Source organism: Medicago sativa, chromosome 2, assembly GCF_051527215.1.
Source record: "Medicago sativa cultivar Bolivia chromosome 2, Bolivia_mono, whole genome shotgun sequence".
Lineage (NCBI taxonomy): Eukaryota > Viridiplantae > Streptophyta > Magnoliopsida > Fabales > Fabaceae > Medicago > Medicago sativa.
In genome coordinates, this window is record NC_140750.1 from 34,813,881 (window position 1) to 34,827,857 (window position 13,977).

The window sequence follows — 13,977 nt, forward strand, 5'->3', positions numbered from 1 at the left end:
GTGTCTTTTTAGAGTGAATTTTTTGTTCCTATTTAACTGTTGTTTTGGTATTTTAAGGGTATGATTTGTCAGTTATACCCTTTATCAATTATTCTTATATTTTTCTATAAAACTAATTAATGCTATATATTTGTAAAACTAAAGTGTGTTTTTTTAAACAAAGTTTGTTTGTTTTATTTTAAAACAAAATTTGTTTCTTGTTTGTTATCTTCAAATTTAAACAAAATTTTGTTACCTATGATAATAGTTTCTTGAAGAGTTAAAATTTTATAAATAACATGAGTAGTACTCGTTAAAATTTCAAGAGATATGCACAATGTTTAGAAAATTGTTTGTTATGAGAGAAAGATAAAGCGCGCAAAAAAATAGGAATTTGTTGGAGAAAAAAAGGAGTAACTAACAATTGTTTGTTACATATTAAATTTATTGGAAAGATAAAGTGTGTGCAAAAAAAAATGAAACTACTAGTAGATTAAAATGAGGGTATAATAGGAAAAAAGTGTGCAAAAATACACTTCGCTATTTTTGTGTTAAAATTCTAAAACGACACTTAAAAAGGAACGGAGGGAGGGAGTATAAAGGATCATTAACAAAGCATTGACAGGAATTGTTTATAAAAGTTTCCTTCATGCTAACTATTATAACACCCTATTAATAATAAATTTCGTAGGTGACACCTAGAAAATCCTTCATAACTTGTTTGCAACCCTAGCCACCGTTTTCTCCTATTATCTTTTTTCTATTGTCAAACACTTTCGTCCTCAAGACCCACCAACGTTTCTCTTTCAAAACGTTTACTTTCACGATATGGTTTCGATAAATACAGGAATCAAATTATCAAATCGTTTCAGTTGCTTGGATACTTTATCTTCTGGTCCAACATTGGAAGAGAAAAGCGAGAGCACAAAAATACCATATTGGCTTGATCTTCCTAGTGATTTGACAGCAAATATCTTCAAGAGGCTTGATATATTGACAATTTTGACGGATGTATGTGTTGTGTGCACTCAATGGTTGAAGATTTGCAAGGATCCTCTCATGTGGCGAACTATTCATGTGCCCCAATACAGTAACGTTAATCGTAAGGATATGGAGAAGATTTGTTGCAATGCTGTTAAACTAAGTTGCGGTCATCTTGAAGAAATTACTGTTGACGGGTGTTATGGCACCGATGATCTCCTCAAATGCATAGCTGATAAGTAATGAGTTCCGAAATCTTAATTTATTCCTGCATTTAACCGTATATATCTTGTTGTGTTTATGAACCATCTTTTAATAGGTTTTTTTTTTTTTTTTTTAATTCAAATTTTACAGTGGCAGTCACCTACGTTGCATGCTGCTTATGAGTTCCAAGATTACAGATAAAGGATTTAGTGAAGCCGTGAGAAAGCTTCCGCGGTTAGAGGAGGTTAACATTCCACTTTGCAATATATCTGAGGTCTCTCTTGAAGCCCTTGGTCGATCTTGCCCTCTTTTGGAATCGCTTGACTATCGTTCATGGTCGTCGTGGCATGAATCTTCTGAATCCGATAAAAAGGCGTTTGTTATTGCTGAATCAATGCCTGGTCTACGCCATCTTGATATGGAAGGACACAAGCTCACTGAACTTGGTGTGCTCGCAATTATTGATAAATGCACTCTTCTTGAATCTCTTGACATTCGTGATTGTCTTTATTTGAGTGAGGATTTGAAGAAAAGGTGCATTGACCAGATAAATGAATTGCACCTGCCTGATCGTGATAACTCTAATGATGACGACGATGATGATCTTGGTAATTTTGATGACGACGACGACGATGACGATGATGATGATGATGATTATGATGATGATCTTGATAATGATGATGATGATGATGATGATGACGACGACGAGGATTTTCATTATTGATTCTGAATGTGGAAGTCTAAGTGATAGTGATGATGAAAAACTAGGTTATTATTATATAGTGTAGATTTATTGTCTTTTGTTTATCTTCAAGTAAAAAGTCGGATAGAGATCCTTGTTGGCATGTTTTCTTAATCAGTTGGGTTATTTATGTTTCTGTTTTGAATGATTTTGATTGTGATTTTTGTTGGAGAAATCTTATCATTTACTATGATTTCTCCAAAATCGTACCAGAATGTTTGCTTGCTAAAAATTCAAATAAGAATTGTATATTCTAGCAGTAAAATTTGTGTTCTCTTTCTGCCACAAAAATGCAGGAATCACCAACTTTATTGGTCGTTAGCTTATAATAATGTAGTTCACCTTAGGAAATAATGTAGTTCACGTTAGGAAGACGCTAGATTTGATATGAACAAATCAAGTATAACAAATGAATCAAAGTACATTAACCACACACCCAACGCAGATTCATCAATCAAATATCATTCCAATTAAGGTGGTCTCATGGCATTGGATATAGCGTAGTGTTTCTTCTACGAGTGGTGTTGGAACCCCGCGATTGCTTGGTTAGATAAGTGACTGTGGACGCCGGGCTGTACATGTGTTTTGGCCTCTGTTTCTGTCATTTAAGGGTGCTGACCTGCTGCTATTCCTGTTTCTTTTCTGTTCAGTATTTAGGACTGTTTTGGCGGTTCTGTTACTTTTGTTTTTAGGCGTTTTGCTTGTTATCGGGTACTGTAGCCTTATTTGGCCCCTCTACTTTAAACTTTTCCCACTTCTCTTTGTGGGATGGTTGTTTAATAATATTTGATGTTGAAAAAATATAAAATACCATTCCATAAAAGAAGACTTGCTTGAACACAACTACAAATAAAAAATGTTGAACACACTCATAAAATAAAGAAAAATAAATCAAAAAGAATTTAGGAGCTATTCTTCCATGGTCACAAGACCAAATAAATAGTCTTTGGACACACTCACATGAAGATATTATCTTTAAAATATTTAATTATTTTGTTATCAATTTTCTTTTCATCATTAAAAAAATATTTGTTTATGTGTGTGTGACCAAACACTATTTGTTTGGTCTCGTGACCATATTAGAATTTCTCAGAATTTAGTCATATCATTCAATTATTTTTTTCTTTAATTTTGTTCAATCATGTTTGTGTATCTAAACACTTTTTTCTTATGTTTGTGACTAAGGAAGAATTTCTCAATTCCATATCCTTCTCGAGCCATATGTACATGGTATGGTACACATACAGAAATACAAAGTCAACAATAAGTAAAATTGACTGAAAACTTGGTCGCACAAAATCTTGTACAAGTAAGACAAATTTTGTTAATGGTGCATTTCAAATAAGCTATCTTATAAGTACATTTAATTTTCTTATATATATATATATATATATATATATATATATATATATATATATATATATATATATATATATATATATATATATATTGTTTTCGCATGTATAAACAAATAAAATCTATAATTGGTGTGACTCAACTATTTAAATTTTTTTTGTATATATAAGAAAAAAATATTTAAATGAAATATTACATTAATGCTCATATTTTCATTTAATATCTATAAACATTTTACAAAATTAACAATCTAATTATTTTATATAATGAGGAATTCTTACGTGAACTCTTACCCAACACATCATTCTTACACCCAACCAATTAAAATCTAACACCTCATTAAAATAATAAAAAGAATTAATATCAGAATTTTTTCTCATTATTTTTAATATTTCTCTCTCCTTTTTCCACTTTCTTTAACCGACAAGAACCACCCACCACCATTTATGTTTCCATTTCCTTAATTAAAATCACACTTTTTTTAAAGTTAATAACATGTGTCATTTTTTTATTGGTTGGCTGTAAGAATGATGTGTTGGGTGAGAGTTCATGCAAGAATATCTCTTAAATATCTCAATGTTATGTTTCGCAGATGTCTTTTACTGGTAGTTTGTAACACCCATACTAAACGTACCTAGGAAGTTTAGCATGTGCGCTATATTCAGTACTGGATACATTAAAATTTACAACTTAAAATACATATGAATGAATATTATATACAACAATCACGTTCGTACAACAACAAAACTGTACATCTCATCCATACTTAGAAAAATGCATTCTTGAAAATATCGAACATCATGCGGCGGGTACGAACGCGCACTTGTTGAAACATCCATCCGGCTTCGAGCTTGTAATGCTTACCTGCTTATCTGAAACAAATAAGGAATGGGATGAGACATAATGTCTCAGTGATGAGTTCTACCTAACCCTAGGCTATAGGTAACCTCAGGGAAACCTACGGTCACCAAGTGTCTACAATACAACCTGACGGTTGATTATACGTGTGTGGTCATGCTTTCCTAGAGGATCGTGCATACTAGATCCATCATAGGTTCATCTTACTGGGCATAGGTCTTTACTAACATCATACGTGTCATGACGGTTGAAGGGAACCTAATACCGCTATGCCAAGATACGATAAACGCATCGAGGTCTACTCATAACATAATCATGACACGGTCCTAATCCGGACGATTAGGGAAACCTTAGATCGTCATCGGTATACATTTATATCTTGTTCTATTACATAATTGCTCATAGCTAGCATCATATCATAATCATAAGTGTAACATCCCGATATTTTATATATGTAGTTCTTAATGATTTTCTTGATTTATCATTTATTCAATAATTTATTTTATGTGTAAGGAATTTTAGAATATTGTAAATCCTCCTTTTTGTTAAATTATTATAATAGTTTATGTAATTCAAATTATCTACTTGATGTGATTATAATAGCTATTAATTTTAGTTGCTGGATCATCTCTATGCACTAGAAGCCATGCGTTTTAGGCTTGACACTTAATCTCAACTCAACCTTCTTATTATTCCTTGTAAAATTAGTGAAAGATTATGTATGTCCACCTCTTTAATTACGTGGGTTATTGTGGTAGTTACTCCATTCCCATTTCCTACTCCTATGTAAAGCTATATCCTATTTTCTCTCCACACTCACCTTATATTAAATTCTGGTGCTAACCCACGATTGAGCGGAAACCGAAAAATAATTCATAAGGTCTCCTTCACAAAGCCACATACACACCATCTCTCTCAAATATCTTTCTGGTGCCATATGTTTCTTTGTCCAATTAATCACCATTTTTACTTCAGATTTGTTTTGGGCCATGCGTTTCATTCTTCTATCTCAACCTTGCCATTTTAAATTCAATTAAAGCCATATTTCAACTCTCTTTTTATCCCAAGTCTTTTGATTGACAACCTAGTAACTGCACCTGTTACACGGACGGTTTCCTCACAAATCCTTACAATGATCCAGCTTGCTTATTTAAAATAAATTTCCGGATCTTATCCTCCTTCAAATTCATGTAGAACCAAGGTAAGATTTTCTCATCATCTGTCACTCGTTCCTCTATCTCCACTTCATAAAATGTGTGCAAGTTCTAAAGTACCCTAATGTATCGTTCATTTCTTAATTATTTTCATACTCCAATTTCTAAGTCTAGCATTATTTTCTATGAAGCTTGTGCTCCTTTTCCTTGTGAGTATCTCGTGGGAGTTCTATGAAATTCTCCACGATTTCACCACTTGGTTCTCCTTGATGTCAAAGGTTCAATCTTCAAAATAATGCTCAGAGCGAGAGAAATCGTGTCTGTATCGTAGCTGCGAGTTTGAGGCTAGAGTCGTGGATTAGGAATGAAAGCTCTTGAGGTAAGGGCTTTTTCCCCATACGTTCTTACTAAGTGCTAGGGCTGTGTTATTAGATAGTGGTAGCAATCCTTGTCTTTTAAAAAGAAAAATAATTAAAACGTATTTTCATGGTAAAATTAATCTTTTCTAAAAGTGATTATTCATAATTATGTTTTATATGAAAGCTGTGTATGATAATGTGGTGTGAATTGATATATTTTATATTATTATACTTTATATGTTTTGTGATGTTGGAAAAGAAATGTTACATTTTTTTATGAATTAAAGAAGAAAAAGGTGAAAATGTGAGTTTGTGAAATGATTGACTTTTGGTTTGTGTACTTGATGATGCACTAATACATATAATTGCCTTAGTGGCGGGTTAATATTATATATCTGTGTGGTGCCTTAGTGGCGGGTTATAATTATATTTTGTGTGGTGTCTTAGTGACGGGTTTTAGTCTGCACTTTCATAATCATGCATGGCATATGCATCTGTGTGGTGCCTGTGTGGCGGGAATTGCAATTATATTCTGTGTGGATGCCTGTGTGGCGGGAATTGCAATTATATTCTGTGTGGATGCCTTAGTGGCGGGAATTATATCCGGATCATGTAGTATTTAAGAGCATGCATTTTACACATAATTGCATTGCATTGAGTCTGTTGTATACATGTGATTGATTATTGACTTAAACTATTTTATTGCAAATAAGATGTCTATGAACCTTACTTTGAAGCATATGACTCGAATGTATTTTTCTAAATTCTTTTTGATTGATAAGTTTTGATATTATCTATTTTATGACATTGTTTCTGGTGCTTTGAGTATGAACCAATTTGGATAAGGAAATTGACCCTTACATTAATATAATGTTGTAGGTACCAAAGATGATATATGAAGTTTGATGTGTGATGAAAGCGTACGCGGGAATAAAAATTGGGTTTTTGATTAAATTGTAACTTTGGAAGATATTTTTGAAGGATATTTATTTTAAGAATTTTGTATAGGTTTAGCTAAGAACTTATTATTGATGAAGTAAAAAAAAAAAAATAGTAGTGTTTTTAGAAAAATGAAAATGAATTAGGCGTAATGTCTTGGATCAAAATCCGGGGCGTTACATTATGGTATCAGAGCAATAATCCTCGGACACAAATATTTTTGGGGTGGGACGATGATCATGTATGACGCGTGCCTTTTGACTGACGTGTGATTGCTTGATTTCTTTGTTTTGATTTCTAATATGTGTGATTGTTGATTTCTTTGTTGTTGGCTTAGTTATCTTGACTTTGTAGTATCTTTGATTTTGTTTTTTTCCTTGTTCTATTCTTTGATTTATGATTCATTATTGGTTGTGTTTAAGGAAATACAGCTTTTGTGATAAACATGATATTCATTGTTTGTATGTATGTGAAAGTGAGAATACATGCATCTCGTTTTCCAGAAAGTGTGATTTTAATAGCTACTTTTATTTTTATTTTATTTTTTATTTTCTCTAAAAGGGTGAGTCTTATGAAAATAATATCTATGTTCTTTGATTGAAGAAAAAAAATTTTAACTATTATTTTAGAGTATGTTATTAAATTTCTAACCTATGCTAGAATTTTTGTCAAAGAAAAAAAAAACCCTAGACTTGTTGCTGATACACCCGTTCATATTATTTTGTTCTTATACTCCACATGATATACGGTGTCGATGTACTATTAGATGGTTTTTATGAGCCTTAAACTTAGCAAGTGAACTAGTAGTTGCCATGCTAGACATATATCTCCTTTGTTTTCACACATCTTTTGTAACCGAGACTATGCATGCATTCATTGAAACAAAGTAATTGTTTACTATAGGTTATGTCTTGAGCAATGATGTATTGAGAAGTCAGCAGTAGGACTTACCCCACACAAGTTTTATTTGAAACACGCTCCCTCATTTTTTTTATTCTTTATAATAGGAACACTACATCAATTAAATAACAATGATTTATTATGTTTGATTTTATAGTATAGTTGTCTCTCCTTTCCTCTGTGGTTGTGAAAGTTAGAAGTGAGTTTGAAAACATCTTAAATTTTTGTTCGGAAAAAAAAAATGTTTTGACTCTATGATGTATGCATGCCTAGTGTTTTAGTACTAAGAAAGTCTCATTGTGGCAGTAGCGTGGAAATGTGGTTTGGTTTGACATTTTTATGATCTATGTGTTTTATTCTTGAAGTGGTCATGTGAGTGTTACTTTGTGGTTCATTTGGTTTAGATATGTAACTTGATTTAGAGATGTGACAAGGTTTGGATTTTGAATTATGGTTGTTAAATTCATTTTGTGTGTTTGGTGTTTGTTAGCAAGACTTTAAGGATTAGGGGTGCTAGAATTGCCTTGAGTAATCTACTATATGTATATAGTTGTGTTGATACTTTGCAATCTAGGCATATCTTGTGATTGGTTTTTGTTTTGATATTATTTCACTTTGCTTCTAAAAACATGTTTATCTTTGATGATATTAATAAAATTTGTGAATTAGATATGATTTATATTTGTAGGATTAACATAGTAATGTTGTCTCCTTATGTCGTGGTTCTTATTATTATGATTGTTTTTGCTGTTGTTTGTCACTAAATGTCATTAAGTATAACATGTTTTGTGGTTTGTCACTAAAAGTCATGTTATGTGCAATTATGTTTTTGCTCACTGTCACTAAAACCTATTTCTAGTGTCTGTCACTAAAACTAATTTATGTTTTTCGGTTTCCTGCAAATTCTTGCTATTGTTAGAAAATTGTTGTCTTTGCTGTGAAATATTGTTGTTTCTATTTTGCACTTTAAAAATGTGTAGTATTTTTCTGTTTTTGTTATCCATGTGTAGACAAAAAAAAATGATTTTGTGTAAATGTATGTCCTGAATTGATTTAATTTTGAGTGTGGTTTAGATGAAAGAGTTGAAAAACTGAAAAGTGATTTTATTGTGGACTGGTGTGTCCTGGAAAGAAAATTGTGTATCTTGTGTGATGCATGCATACAACCCGTGGTTAATTTTTTTCTTTCTTTTATTGATAATGGCTTTGTGGTTTAAATTTTTGGTAAGACATTGTTGATTGAAATTAGATGTTACTTTTGAGAGCTCTTAGAGCTAAGAATAAATCGTAAATATTTTTCCTAGCTCAAATAAATTATAGGACTTAGATGACCCATCTCCCATCTTCAAGTGATGGTGTGTGCTTGTTCCACCACTACTCGAACCTTGTCTTAATGTTATCTCTTGTCGAAAAGTGTCTGTTTTAGGTATCAATAAAATCCTGACCTTAGTGATGATAAGTTGTGTTATTTTTGTGGAGGAGAGTTAACCAAGAGTGATGAAGACTAATGTGAACTCGTAGAACACCAAGTGCAAGTTGTAGAGAATAGTATGATTGTTGGGGTAGGATAGTATGTACCACCATTATGATAGATGACCAACTAGTTGCTATCAGAGTGCGCAGCGGAAACATAACTTTTCTTAATCGACATTGGATGTTTTGTTTCATTATTAAATTGTTCTTGATTGTCATTATCTATTTGAATTACTATTTTTTTTTCGTTTGCAAAGGATTCAAAAGTATTTTGGCTTGATTTAAAAAAAAAAAAAAAACTTGTTGAATGGTTTTACCAAAGATGTTTCTATTTAATACACCCTAATCTTCTGTTATTGTTTAATTTTGACGTAAAACTATTTTTAGAATGCAAGACTAGAAGATTTTCAGCAGTTTTTACTATCTTATGATTTTATTTAACGAGGAAACTCTACTCTAATATTTTCATCTTTTAGTTTCGAGGACGAAACTATTTTAAGGGGGTAATAATGTAACATCCCGATATTTTATATATGTAGTTCTTAATGATTTTCTTGATTTATCATTTATTCAATAATTTATTTTATGTGTAAGGAATTTTAGAATATTGTAAATCCTCCTTTTTGTTAAATTATTATAACAGTTTATGTAATTCAAATTATCTACTTGATGTGATTATAATAGTTATTAATTTTAGTTGCTGGATCATCTCTATGCACTAGAAGCCATGCGTTTTAGGCTTGAGCCTTAATCTCAACTCAACCTTCTTATTATTCCTTGTAAAATTAGTGAAAGATTATGTATGTCCACCTCTTTAATTACGTGGGTTATTGTGGTAGTTACTCCATTCCCATTTCCTACTCCTATGTAAAGCTATATCCTATTTTCTCTCCACACTCACCTTATATTAAATTCTGGTGCTAACCCACGATTGAGCGGAAACCGAAAAACAATTCATAAGGTCTCCTTCACAAAGCCACATACACACCATCTCTCTCAAATATCTTTCTGGTGCCATATGTTTCTTTGTCCAATTAATCACCATTTTTACTTCAGATTTGTTTTGGGCCATGCGTTTCATTCTTCTATCTCAACCTTGCCATTTTAAATTCAATTAAAGCCATATTTCAACTCTCTTTTTATCCCAAGTCTTTTGATTGACAACCTAGTAACTGCACCTGTTACACGGACGGTTTCCTCACAAATCCTTACAATGATCCAGCTTGCTTATTTAAAATAAATTTCCGGATCTTATCCTCCTTCAAATTCATGTAGAACCAAGGTAAGATTTTCTCATCATCTGTCACTCGTTCCTCTATCTCCACTTCATAAAATGTGTGCAAGTTCTAAAGTACCCTAATGTATCGTTCATTTCTTAATTATTTTCATACTCCAATTTCTAAGTCTAGCATTATTTTCTATGAAGCTTGTGCTCCTTTTCCTTGTGAGTATCTCGTGGGAGTTCTATGAAATTCTCCACGATTTCACCACTTGGTTCTCCTTGATGTCAAAGGTTCAATCTTCAAAATAATGCTCAGAGCGAGAGAAATCGTGTCTGTATCGTAGCTGCGAGTTTGAGGCTAGAGTCGTGGATTAGGAATGAAAGCTCTTGAGGTAAGGGCTTTTTCCCCATACGTTCTTACTAAGTGCTAGGGCTGTGTTATTAGATAATGGTAGCAATCCTTGTCTTTTAAAAAGAAAAATAATTAAAACGTATTTCCATGGTAAAATTAATCTTTTCTAAAAGTGATTATTCATAATTATGTTTTATATGAAAGCTGTGTATGATAATGTGGTGTGATTGATATATTTTATATTATTATACTTTATATGTTTTGTGATGTTGGAAAAGAAATGTTACATTTTTTTATGAATTAAAGAAGAAAAAGATGAAAATGTGAGTTTGTGAAATGATTGACTTTTGGTTTGTGTACTTGATGATGCACTAATACATATAATTGCCTTAGTGGCGGGTTAATATTATATATCTGTGTGGTGCCTTAGTGGCGGGTTATAATTATATTTTGTGTGGTGTCTTAGTGACGGGTTTTAGTCTGCACTTTCATAATCATGCATGGCATATGCATCTGTGTGGTGCCTGTGTGGCGGGAATTGCAATTATATTCTGTGTGGATGCCTGTGTGGCGGGAATTGCAATTATATTTTGTGTGGATGCCTTAGTGGCAGGAATTATATCCGGATCATGTAGTATTTAAGAGCATGCATTTTACACATAATTGCATTGCATTGAGTCTGTTGTATACATGTGATTGATTATTGACTTAAACTATTTTATTGCAAATAAGATGTCTATGAACCTTACTTTGAAGCATATGACTCGAATGTATTTTTCTAAATTCTTATCGATTGATAAGTTTTGATATTATCTATTTTATGACATTGTTTCTGGTGCTTTGAGTATGAACCAATTTGGATAAGGAAATTGACCCTTACATTAATATAATGTTGTAGGTACCAAAGATGATATATGAAGTTTGATGTGTGATGAAAGCGTACGCGGGAATAAAAATTGGGTTTTTGATTAAATTGTAACTTTGGAAGATATTTTTGAAGGATATTTATTTTAAGAATTTTGTATAGGTTTAGCTAAGAACTTATTATTGATGAAGTAAAAAAAAAAATAGTAGTGTTTTTAGAAAAATGAAAATGAATTAGGCGTAATGTCTTGGATCAAAATCCGGGGCGTTACAATAAGCATACATAATCATATTCATTCATTCATTCATTATGTTAGTGTTGAAGAATCAATCATTATCTTGATTCATTTTACGGAGTATCCCGGGTGGAGTAACCTCGAGTACAATCTCATACATAACCGACGAAAACCTGGCTAAGGCACATCGGACTCCCTCAGTGACGCGCGGGCCCCCCTTGCGTAGCTTTTCTCGTTCTCAAGACTTACCAAGACCCACCAACGTTTCTCTTTCAAAACGTTTACTTTCACGATATGGTTTCGATAAATACAGGAATCAAATAATCAAATCGTTTCAGTTGCTTGGATACTTTATCTTCTATTCCAACATTGGAAGAGAAAAGCGAGAGCACAAAAATACCATATTGGCTTGATCTTCCGGGTGATTTGGCAGCAAACATCTTCAAGAGGCTTGATATATTGACAATTTTGACGGATGTATGCGTTATTCATGTGCCCTAGTATAGTAACGTTAATCGTGAGGATATGGAGAAGATTTGTTGCAATGCTGTTAAACTAAGTTGCGGTCATCTTGAAGAAATTATTATTGACGGGTATGGCACCGATGATCTCCTCAAATGTGTTTAACCGTATATATCTTAATTTATTCCTGCGTTTAACCGTATATATCTTGTTGTTTTTATGAACCGTTTTTTAATAGTTTTAATTTTAATTCAAATTTTACAGTGGTAGTCACCTGCAATGCATGCTGCTTATGAATTCCAAGATTACAGATAAAGGATTTAATGAAGCCGTGAGAAAGCTTCCGCGGTTAGAGGAGGTTAACATTCCACTTTGCAATATATCCAAGGTCTCTCTTGAAGCCCTTGGTCGATCTTGCCTTCGTTTGAAATCGCTTGAATATTGTTCATTGTCGTCGCTTGAATCCTCTGACTCGGATAAAAAGGCGTTTGTTATTGCTGAAACGATGCCTGGTCTGCACCATCTTGATATGGAAGGACACAAGCTCACTGAACTTGGTGTGCTCGCCATTGTTGATAAATGCACTCTTCTTGAATCTCTTGACATTCGTGATTGTCTTTATTTGAGTGAAGATTTGAAGAAAAGGTGCATTGACTAGATAAATGATTTGCAACTGCCTGATCGTGATAACTCTAATGATGACGAAGATGATGATCTTGGTAATTTTGACAATGACAACGATGACGACGACGACGATGACGACGATGATGATGATCTTGATAATGATGATGACGACCAAGACGATGAGGATTTTTATTATTGATTCTGAATGTGGAAGTCTAAGTGACGGTGATGATGAAAAACTAGGTTATTATCATATAGTGTAGATTTATTGTCTTTTGTTTATCTTCAAGTAAAAGGTCAGATTGGGATCCTTGTTGACACTCAGATTTTTGTTGATTCATGCGTGGTTGACATGCTTTCTTAATCAGTTGGGTTATCCATGTTTTTGTTTCGAATGATTTTGATTGTGATTTTTGTTGGAGAAGTCTTATCATTTACTATGATTTCTCTTGCTAAAAATTCGAGTTGTTTCGAATGATTTTGATTGTGATTTTTGTTGGAGAAGTCCTATCATTTACTATGATTTCTCTCGCTAAAAATTCGAGTAAGAATTATATATTCTAGCAGTAAAAAGTTGTTTAAGGGTATATTTGAGATAATGAAAAAGTAAGTATAAATATACCCATCTAATTTGTTATACTTTTTAAATGATACAGAAAAAAAAACCAGACATATATATATTCATATCGTGTTTGTTACATTTTTTTAATATTTAAATTTATTCTTATATATTTGTTACATGTGTTATTTACATTCAAAATTGAAGGCATTTTTAGAAAGAAAAAGTCAGCCTAAAAGAGTTGAAAAAGGTAGTTTACTTTATATATAGTAGTATATATTATACCCTTAAATAAATTTTCCTATATTAATTTTAGATTGTTAGGGTCACTCTAAAAGATAAGAATTAATATCATACTTGCTATATTGTTTTTGTTATTGAAAAAGGTAAATATGGTATGTTGGGTTTGTTATGATTTGAATGTCACAAATATCTTTCTTTCTTTTTTTTTTTTTTGAAGAAAAAAGTCACAAATATACATATATTTTTAATGAAAATTAAAATTTTATAGAAAACACTGTTCAAAATTTACATGAGTTAACACACTATAAAAAGCAGAAAGACGAACAAATGAGTGCTCGTCTTTGGACATAATTTTTCATTGTTTCAATTATACCATTGGTTTAAACTTTTATTGAAAGGACCAATCGTTTAAACTATTTTGTATATCATTTCACTTTTAATATATTATGTAAAATTTTAATTAAAAAATT

The 13,977-nt window shown here is 32.1% G+C and overlaps 1 protein-coding gene, 2 long non-coding RNA genes and 1 pseudogene across 3 annotated transcripts; all 4 read left to right on the forward strand.

Annotated features, from left to right (window-relative positions):
- The first annotated feature begins 807 nt into the window (after window positions 1–807).
- Window positions 808–1,888, forward strand: LOC146946503 (putative F-box/LRR-repeat protein 9). The gene is made up of 2 exons (XM_085748237.1): window positions 808–1,199; window positions 1,315–1,888. Exons 1-2 carry the CDS (start codon window positions 808–810, stop codon window positions 1,886–1,888), a joined length of 966 nt encoding a protein of 321 aa, XP_085604363.1.
- A 3,121-nt stretch (window positions 1,889–5,009) lies between these two features.
- LOC146946504 (uncharacterized) lies at window positions 5,010–6,724 on the forward strand. Its single transcript, XR_015028253.1, has 3 exons — window positions 5,010–5,321; window positions 5,466–5,653; window positions 6,513–6,724. It is a non-coding gene; the product is annotated as an uncharacterized LOC146946504 (long non-coding RNA).
- Window positions 6,725–9,641: 2,917 nt separating this feature from the next.
- LOC146946505 (uncharacterized) lies at window positions 9,642–11,627 on the forward strand. The gene is made up of 3 exons (XR_015028254.1): window positions 9,642–10,227; window positions 10,372–10,559; window positions 11,418–11,627. It is a non-coding gene; the product is annotated as an uncharacterized LOC146946505 (long non-coding RNA).
- Window positions 11,628–11,913: 286 nt separating this feature from the next.
- On the forward strand, window positions 11,914–12,904 carry LOC146946506 (putative F-box/LRR-repeat protein 23; annotated as a pseudogene).
- Window positions 12,905–13,977: the final 1,073 nt, after the last annotated feature.

Excerpts from the sequence above, each read along its gene's own strand:
- LOC146946503 (XM_085748237.1), top strand. The coding sequence starts at position 808 with ATGGTTTCGATAAATACAGGAATCAAATTATCAAATCGTTTCAGTTGC. Across the intron at positions 1,200-1,314 it reads CTCAAATGCATAGCTGATAA|TGGCAGTCACCTACGTTGCA; the intron begins GTAATGAGTTCC and ends CAAATTTTACAG.